Raw genomic sequence first — 10,331 nt, 5'->3', positions numbered from 1 at the left:
TACTTTTTGTTTTCTTTGCATTCGTTCAGACTGTGTGATTGAAACATGACCTTGGTTTATCTGATGCCAATGGAGTTGTAATAACAGCTCAGCCTTAAATTATCATTCTGTCATCATTTATATCTGTTTCTACCTCTGTGGAAACTAAAAATATACTTAAAAATTGAAAAAGATGAGAAATTAAGGTATAGTGTTCATTAAAATGCAACACATAGGCCAACCAACAACTTTTGTTGTAAGTCACTCATACTTTTTAATGTTAAATTTAGTAATGCGCCATAATTCCACTGACTGAAAATGTTCGGCGAATGAGAAAAAAACAAACAAACAATTAATTTTCAGTCAAAACTGTTTTGGAGAGGTGAAATTATTGGCTGGAAAGTGTTCTCCCATGTCCAAAATGATCATAGAATTGCAAAATGTAAAGTTGCTTGACTGTAAAAGAAACTGGAGAACTTGTGAACATCAAGACAACTGTTTATGCTAGTTTAAGAGGTTTTTAATGGCTAGCAATTAAGTCAGTGCTGATGATTCAGGCTGATTGAGACGCCATCAAAACCAAGTGTTGGAAGTGTTTCTACATTGTGTGGAAACCAACCTGCAAATGGTTTACTTGCTGACTAGGGTTGCAAAGGGGTGAAACATTTTCAGAGACTTAAAAAAAAAAAAAAACTATTGGAATATTCCCCAAAAATCCTGGAAAGTTTCCAAAATTTCTGGAATATTTCAGAAATTTAATTAGAAATTTTCCACTTTTTGCAACCCTAGAGCTAACTTTGCCATTGATCTGGTTAAATTGAAAGTATTTTAACTAGTGGCCCACTGTAAAAAAAAAAAAAAAAAAAAAAAAAAAAAATTGGGCAATGTTCATTTAGCTGAAAAAAGATTATTTAATTGGGGTTATTAAGTAATTGAACTCGGTGTGATGTTCCAGTTGTGATGTTCACAGGTGATAAACCAGTTGTAGTTCTTCACAAGTTCTTTAGTCATAGTTTCTATCTAGTCTTGACTGGTCACAAAGTTAGTAGACCATGTTTTAAAACATGAATGTGTCTATCTCAACAAGCCTGACACGTCAGCATTGGCTTATTAACATTCAACAGACATCATTCTCCAAAAACACCTTGGATATCTTAAACTGGCTTGTTTCTCGTCAAAGATGGTCTACTAGCTTTGCCCAGTTAACTTCCAGCCTAGAAACCAGCTAGCATATTCCAAAACACATTTTTACCAAGACGAAAGACTACCTAAACACCAAATGTAAAATACAAAGGAATAACTCAAGAGCCTTGGATCTTAAAATCAAGAGGGTTCTTTGAGGAACCAGAAGAAATTACTGTAGACATCAACATATTTCCGCTGACGACGGTTGAGGTTTAATCCAGACTTTATAAAACAGTATTAGATAAAAAGACAGAGCAATCTGACAGCCAGATCTCGCTCATTCTCACTTACAGACAGACACATCTGAGGCTCGCTTTCATCGGGAGGAAATCCGGAGATCTCTGGAGACTCACATCTTCAGACGCTGTTTACTAAACTCGTCTCCATCTCCCAGACTCCTCGGTTACAGTCCCATGGGCTTTATTTTGGACGAACACAAATATTTCTGTTAGAAATTCAGACATTCGGTGAGCTTCAGACACTAGTGATCAGAGCTGAATCACAGCGAGTTCAGAGCAGGAACATAATAAAGAATATCATGACATTTCTATAAAAAACACTTGCTGACTTCAGCGTTGGGATCATTTCTAAGTGTTTATATCATGTACAGAAGCCATCCTTTCATCAGAAAGCAGATGCATCATGATGAGTTTACTTTAAAGCATTCGAAATAATGTTTCTATAAATGTGGAATTGGGCTCAACACATTATTCAGAGAAAAAATATAAACCATATATGACCATAGACCACAAAACCAGACACAAGAGTACATTTTTCACAAACTGAGATTAATGCATCCTCTGGAAGATGAATAAATGAGCTTTCCATTGATGTGTGGTTTGTTAGGATCTGACACATTTTTGGCTTAGATACAACTATTTGAAAATCATGTAAAAGTTTTGATATATCTACGGTAGGAAATTTACGAAATATCTTCATGCAACATGATCTCAACCATGATGGATAATATTCATAGTAATAATTTTGACCCATACATTGTATTTTTGGCTATTGCTACAAATATACCCCAGAGACTTAAGACTAGATCTGTAGTCCTGTGTCACATGAGTATTGTACTATGAAACTAACACAAAAATGGTTCAAAACGACTAATTATTGAAATTAAACGGCAAAAACAACTCATTTAGAATCTCAACAACATCCATTCCATCATGTGACACTGAAGACTGGAGTAATGCTGCTGAAAATTCAGCATTGCAACCCAGGAATAAATTATATTTTACAATATACTCACATAGAAAACAGGTATTTGAAATTGTAATAATATTTCACAATATTAGTTTTTTTGATTAAATAAATGCAGCCTTGGTGACCACAGAAGAGAAAATATAGGCCATGTTTCCTTAATGTTTTGAATGAAGAACTATCACTATAAAACTACTTTCCTCACCGTTTATTGAAATTAAACTACAAAAACAACTAGTTTAGAATGTGTACATCTCACTTGAACAGGAAACAAACAGAAAGGAAGGAAAACTGGGTTCATTAAGCCGTTTCAATACTTTAAATTCTGTTTATTTTCTGTGCTTTGCTACATCAGGAACATACATTTAAAACACTCTCAAACACACACACACACACCATTTATTCACCATAATGCACACACAGTACAACAAAACACTCCTTTCCGTGTCAATCAACATCGACAGTACCAGCTCACAAACACTAAACACCCATAAAACCTTTTATCTTTAAATACTCAACCTTCATCTGAGCGTGAAAACATATTGAATGGAGATCCAATGAAAAAAACGTGTCACCAGACAGCACAGCTTTGGTCTTCCACTTGATTAGAGAAATGCAGAGAGAAGCTGAACTGAACCGTGAGTGTTTTCTGCTGCAAATCTATACATAAAAGTGATTTCTGGGTTTATACATGGAGTACTTTCCTCCTACTTTTGTTTGTCGAGCAGCGTGAACATGCTGATTGATTTTGTATGTTATTCAGTGTCTGCATGTTACAAAACAGCACATGCATTTCCATTTTTTTGGAAAAACATAGCAAGTTTTACATGCAAATTGAAGTAAATTGCAACGTAAACTGGACTGAATCCAGATGATTCAAAGGAAAAGCCTCTTGTAAAGGGTCATGCCAATAAAAATGTTCACATATCATTTTCACCATGTTTTCTGCTAAAATTCAGTATGCTTATATTACTCGCAGATTAAAAAAAGGCCTAGAATTTAAACTCTATTTGCCAAAACAAGTATATGCACTGCTTATGTGTGAAACAGGCCTTAGAGCTCTAGAATGAAACTCCTAAGGCATGTGATCACGAAATGGTAAAAAATGTACAGTATACCTTTAGTGCAATGTAAATTGCTTTGGATAAGATGCAAAAATGTATGCAGGGATCACAAAACCAATCAGCACTCAACATCTGCACTTCTGGATCATCAAGACCTGAAAACAACTGTAAGAGAACACACACACACACACTCATAAACACTAACTACATTCACAATACAGGCCTTCATGAGGAAATCTCACGAAACCTGTGAAGAAGAACATATTTCACCTCAAAATCAAAAGAAAAAACATCCAGACACTACAGAAAGGTTTTCAAGGAAATAACACTTTAAAGAATCACTTGTTCCAAAAATGCAATTTTGCTGAAAAAGTACTCACTCTCAGTTCATCAGAGATCTAGATGAGTTTGTTTCTTCATCAGGTTTGGAGAAATGTAGCACTGCATCAGTGTCTCATCAATGGATGCTCTGCAGTGAATGGGTGCCGTCAGAATGAGAGTCCAAACAGCTGATAAAAACATCACAATAATCCACAGCACTCTTGTTCATCAGTGAACATCTGGAGAAGACAAAAGCTGTGTATCTGTAAGCAAAGCTATCATTAAGATGTTTTAACTTCAAACCATAATCTATAATAAGAGTGGTCACTTCTGAATCAGCGGAGAAAGATTTTGATGCGAGAGACAACAGGAGATTGTCTTTTTCACTGCAGGAAGCATTAATATGGATTACGGACCCATATTTTGGCCAGAAACAACAGTTCACTGACGGCACCCATTCACTGTAGCACTACAATGCTACATTTCTCCAAATCTGTTCCAATAAAGAAACAAACTCATCTACATTTTAAAGATCAATTTTCAGCTTGTCCTAATATATATATATATAATTTTATCTTGATTTTGGGGTAAAATATAAAATAAATCTTATGTAGATTTTTGCCTTGACTGTTCACCTTCATGTTTGTGAGTGTGATTAAGCAAAACTGAATCCAAGCACCTATGGTTTTACGAACACATTTATATGCGTTCGTTAAGCTTATTTCAGTGACTGACCTCAAGATAGACCAGAAAAAAACCTGATTATTTCAAAACAATCACGTATTTAAGAACATATGATAATTCAGCATAAATAAGGCCTCAGATTTGGTCCCCATCCATGCTGTAGTGTGAACACAGCTGCTTATAAGAGCCCTTATACAATCCAACTCTTTTTTAGCTCTCGGTTTTACCCCGTACATTAAACACGGTATAGTAACTAAGTACATAACATGTTGTAATCAGAAGTTTCTTTTCTTTTTATATTATGTGACAAATACGTTCAGATATTTCTGCATAAATTTCTATGAGATATCAATACTCAACCGAATCAGCGTTAAAACATCACTTATTACATGAGTAGAAGGCAATCATGTGGGCTGATCTGATCTATAGATACAGCCAGAAACAGTTTACCATAGATATCTATTCATTTCTTTAGTGAAAAACTATTATTATTTGGCTATTTTTAAAAAAGAAAGCACCAAAAAGTGTGGTTTTTGCACTTCAAATAAAGCAAATAGAAGTTTTTTTCTGTTAATTAAATATAAAAGGCTGAAATACAAAATGTGTAATTAGTTTTATTTATATATTATTATAGTATTCACAATTTTTATTTCAGTTTTAATTTAAAGTTAGCTATTTTAATTTAAATATTCAATGTTTACTTAAAAAAAATTTTTTTTAAGTTTTTCATCTAATATTTATATATTATTATTTTGTCGATTAACGTTTTTTGTTTGTTTGTTTTTAGCGAATACAAGCAATTCAGCATCAACATGATAAAAGACGCATGTACAATCACAGTTTTCTTCTGCTTTTCTGTGCAATGAGGTAATTTTATGACATTCATTTATCATATTTCATACTTATATTTAAAAATGCACAGTCTACTGCTGCAAATATTCAAAACTGAGTGCACATGCATCTTGTTTCTAAACTTCTCACAATCATTGCTTGACTTTTTCCGTTTTCAAATATCTGATAAATATACGTTTTATATATATATATTTTTTTTTTGCTTTATTTAAAGTGCATAAGACACATTAGAATTTTTCCCAATAGAAATGAATAGATAACTATGGTAACAATCTTTCTCTAATGGGCTGTATCTATGATGTTTCACGAGTGCAGCGCCATCTGTTGTCCATCTTTATGAAGCTGCAGCCTTTCTTTCTCCACCTGAAGGCGCTCTTTCTCAATCTGCAGTCTTCCCGACTCAAACTTGAAGAACTGCAGTCTCTCCTTCTCCAGCAGGAGGCGCTCTTTCTCTAACTTCAGCTTCTCCGCCTCTAGATCCACCGCCATTGGCCAAGCCAGCTTCCTGTCTTTCTCTCCATCCAATGAGGACGACGAGGGGGCAGAGGATGATGTGGTGGGTGTGGCTACAGATGTCGAGGGGGCGGGGCTCTGCTGGAGGGGCGTGTTCTGTTGCAGCTGCAGACGCAATCGTTCTCGCTCCACCTGCAGACGCTCCTTCTCCAGCTGCAGCCGCTCCCTCTCCACCTCGCCCTGCCTCAACCGCTCCTTCTCCACCAGGAGGCGCTCTTTCTCCACCTGCAGCCGTTCGGACTCCACCTGTAAGCGGTGTTTCTCCAGGTCCAGTCTCTGTCTCTCCAGCGCCACCAGCAGATTTGTGTTCTCCAATCCAGCTCCGCCCATCCCGGACGAGCCCCCGACTCCGAGTCCCAGGTCTCGAGTCGCCGCCGATCCTAACACAGGCTTCGTGGAGCTCAGCATGCCGAATTCATCGATGTGAGCGAAGACTTCAGGAACTCTGCCCTCACGGTCCATATCAGGGAGGATTGAGGGAAAACAGTCTTCATCGTCCTCCTCACCCTCACCACCTTCTCCAACATCCGCCTCCAACTAGACAGACACAAAGTCAGCAGCAAGTATGAGGCCAAGCACTTATTGAGTAGATTTGTTTCCTCATAGCATGATTTTAGAGAAAAATGTTTAAGGTTAACTTGCATGAGTAGGTATTTCAATTAAAATTAAAATGAATTAAAATGAATTCATTTCTGCACTGAAATGTTTTTAAAATAAAAATTAAGGTACATGGTTGCAATCAATTTATTTTAGCTACATTTAAATAAATTTAGTTGAGTAACTTTCAGCACATTTTATTATTTATTTTTATTAAATGTAGCTAAAATAAATTGTTTGCAACCACTTACCTTAAAAAAAACGTAGTATTATTTTTTTCAGTGTGCATAATATTTCAGGAATGATATTCAATAATGGTTTCTTATTATTTTTGAGGTGCTGATTGAAAAAATGATGGCTGTATGCACAAAACATGATGCATTTCGAAGCATCAAAGTGTTTGTAATGAGAAGCTGTTTTGTATTTACTCTTAAAAAATCCCACAAAGACGTGATTCCTGTCTTCTTATAAGACTGATTATAAGTACTTGTTTAATTCTCAGCCTGTTTTCAATTATAAGACATTATTTTATGCCCAATCCTGATTTTAGGGTAATAATTACAACACAGTGACTGAAGAAAATGCTAACTTTAACCTAGTTTTGGGTGTTTTACGGCATCCAAACAGCCATGCAAAATTACTGATTTTTTTAAATATTTTTTTTCTGAATATTTTTTTTTGCGTTTCTTTTTTTTTTTATCTTCAAAGAGGTCTCTTCTGCTCACCAAGGCTGAATTAATTTGATGAAAAATACAATAAAAACTGTAAAATTGTGAAATATTCTTACAATTTAAAATAAGTGTTTTCTATGTGAATATCATGTAAAATGTCATTTATTTCTGTGATGCACAGCTGTATTTTCAGCATCATTCCTCCAGTCTTCAGTGTCACATGATCTTCAGACATCATTCTAATATGCAGATTTGCTGCTCAAGAAACATTTCTGATTATTATCAATACTGCTGTGTGGAAACTGATACATTTTAAAATTCACAGAATAGAATTTCAAATGCATCCTTGCTGAAAAAAAAAAAAAAGGAATTTCTTGTGAGGACTACTTCAACCAAAGCAGGAAACAATCTGATAAAAGTTGAAATGAAAAGGTCTAGTACATACTCTGTAGTTGCAGGCCTCGTCGTCCTCTATTTTGACTCCAGGAATGTGTGTGCTGGGCTCCCCGAGGTCCGTCAGGTCCTGCCAGTCGCACGACGAGTCTTTGGAAAACCCACTGAGGTCCAGCGACTGATCGCCGCCACCCAGAGACGCATCATTATCGGGAGACGAAGCTTCAAACTCCTGCTTCAATCCCGACGCCAGCTCGGCCTGAAGTTGCTTTCGTTTCATCAACGCGCGCCAGTCCAGATAGCGCCGCTTGACCTCGGCCGCCGTGCGCAGCTCGCCCTCGCCCAGAGCGTTCACGCTGTCAGCCACCTCCTCCCACGCTCGCCGCTTCAGCTCGTTGATGGCCATGTTCTGCTGGCGGGAGAACAAGATCTCACGCCGCTTGTGGATCTCGCGGATCAGAGTCTGAGTCTCCTTCACGCTGTAGTTGCTCTTCCTCTTCCTCTTCAGGTGCTTCATCTGCAGGAAGTCCATGCTGGGTACTGAGAAACGAATGGATGCTGAACGAATTCGGTCACTCCAGACACATCTTCAAGTTGATGCTGACATGCATTTTGTGTTTCTGTGAGTAGGAAAGCGTTGAGGTCATTCTGTCTCCTAACAGCAGCAGGAACGGACCATCTGGTCTCCTACATCAAAACAAACAGTTTTCGTTACACATAATGCATATATGTTAATAAATCTGACATATCTGTATATTATTTCCACGTGCTCAAACCAGCTATAAATAAAACCAGAAAATTATGATTATTGCATTTATGTAATGTGACCCTAGAACACAAAACCAGTCTTATTTGTAGCAATAGCCAACAATACATTGTAGAGGTCAAAATTATTGATTTTCTTTTATGCCAAAAATCATTAAGCATATTTCGTGAAAATCATTTTTTAAATGGACAGCTTTAAATGTGGACAGCTTTAAATGTGATTTTCTCAATTTTATTTATTTATTTATTTATTTATTGCACCCTGATATTCCAGATTGTCAAATAGTTAATAAATAATATAAATAATAAAAAAATATTCATCAGTGTTCAGAAGTTTGTGTTTGGTGCGATTCTTGTAATGTTTCCTTCTGCATTTACTGTTTTTTTTTCTTATACAGTAAAAAAAATTAAATATTATAGAAATTTAAAGTAAGAATATAAATATAATATAATTATAAAAATATCATTTATTCTTGTGATGCAAATCTGAATTTTCAGCATCATTACTTCAGCCTTTGGTGTCACATGATCCTTAACAAATAATTGTGTTAGAACTAGAAAACGAAATAAATAAATGAATAAATAAATAAATTGTATCAATTAATTTGATTAATTTATGAAAGCTGTGAAAAGGAGATTCCATAATCATCATGCAGTACCCTATTACCATTTAATACTGTACCATAACACAGGGAATAACAACAGTACATATGGCTTTTTTATTTTTATGGTAGAAAAATATGGTTACAAGGAAATATTTTCTCAAGTATATCCATATACAGCATGGTTACCAATATGACATCACAGAATGCGAATACTATCACTTATATCAAACATAAACGCATGAGAACGTCTCGTGTTTTTGCTCTTCGATTATAAACAGTCGCCAGAAAGCGCTGCAATAGAAACCTATAATGTTATGTTTTTCCCACATATGGCTCTTTATATAACGAAAAATAAACGCCATAACACACACCACATTACAAAAAAACGTCGTGCTTATTTGATTTCTTTATTCAAACACTCACCGGTGAAGAAAAGCATCAAGCGCTCCATCCACACGCGTTGCGCTCCGCCTCCACAACCGAACTGTGCCGAACACTTCCGACAACGCGCGATTGGTCAACGAGCATCACCGCCCAATCCGTCAGCCAATCAGACGAGGCGCTCACCGTTCAGCTCCGCCCACAGCATATTCTTCCGGATTCCTTCGTGTGGTTTGGAACACATGTGCAGGCGTACCAGTGTAAAAGCAAAACAAAGCTACAAACTGAATAAGACAATATAATAACATGCAATAATGATGACTACATATTATTAATTAATAATATAATAATGAACTGCAACTTTATAATATACGACAGCTGATAAAAGTGCACATGGATGGAGTGCACGTTATAGTTTTTTTTCTTAGAAAAAAATAATTTTGACCATTTTTTCCCTTCTGATATTTTAATATTATGTTAATATTATATTTTTTTGTTAATATTTCCCTTGCACAACTTTTATTTATATAATAGACATATTTGCTAAATGTCATGATGCCAAAACAAAGTGGCATCTACTAATTGACTGCATTTTATGCTTGCTTTTATTAATTAATTAATTAGTTTATTTATTTACTTATTTCTGCATTCAGTATTTATTTATTTCATGAATGAATCGATTAATATACTTATTGATTTTATTTATGCATTTCTTTATTTCTTTATATTTTTTATAATTTTTTGTCATTGTTTATTATTTATTAATTAACTGGCTCGTTTATTTACACATATTTATTTATGCACCATTAATTTATTAATTAATTCATTTAATTTATGCATCGAGTCATATTCATTCAGACATTCATTATTTTTTGATTGATGCATACATTTGTTCACTAATTAATTGATTATTTATATATTATGTATTGATTTGTTTATGAATTCATTAATTGTTTATTTAGTTTATTAGTTAATTCATTTATGCATTCATTATTTATTGATTTATGCATGATTGCATTAATTAATTCATTGATGCATTAATCTGTTTACGGTATAACTTTATTGTCAGACAAAGTCTGAAATTTGTCTTGCATTGCAGCAGGTTCACTCACAAT

At 35.2% G+C, this 10,331-nt stretch overlaps 1 protein-coding gene across 1 annotated transcript; it reads right to left on the bottom strand.

The window, feature by feature from the left end:
- Positions 1-5,173: 5,173 nt before the first annotated feature.
- Positions 5,174-9,565, bottom strand: LOC113075227 (myb/SANT-like DNA-binding domain-containing protein 4). The gene is made up of 3 exons (XM_026247890.1): positions 9,259-9,565; positions 7,518-8,152; positions 5,174-6,341 (listed from the first exon to the last, which is right to left on the bottom strand). Exons 2-3 carry the CDS (start codon positions 7,995-7,997, stop codon positions 5,595-5,597), a joined length of 1,227 nt encoding a protein of 408 aa, XP_026103675.1. The 5' UTR covers positions 7,998-8,152; positions 9,259-9,565; the 3' UTR covers positions 5,174-5,594.
- Positions 9,566-10,331: the final 766 nt, after the last annotated feature.

The sequence above is a fragment of the Carassius auratus genome, unplaced genomic scaffold, assembly GCF_003368295.1.
Source record: "Carassius auratus strain Wakin unplaced genomic scaffold, ASM336829v1 scaf_tig00016509, whole genome shotgun sequence".
NCBI lineage: Eukaryota > Metazoa > Chordata > Actinopteri > Cypriniformes > Cyprinidae > Carassius > Carassius auratus.
Note: the sequence above shows the minus strand (reverse complement) of the source record. Positions and strands in the feature narration are given on the sequence as shown.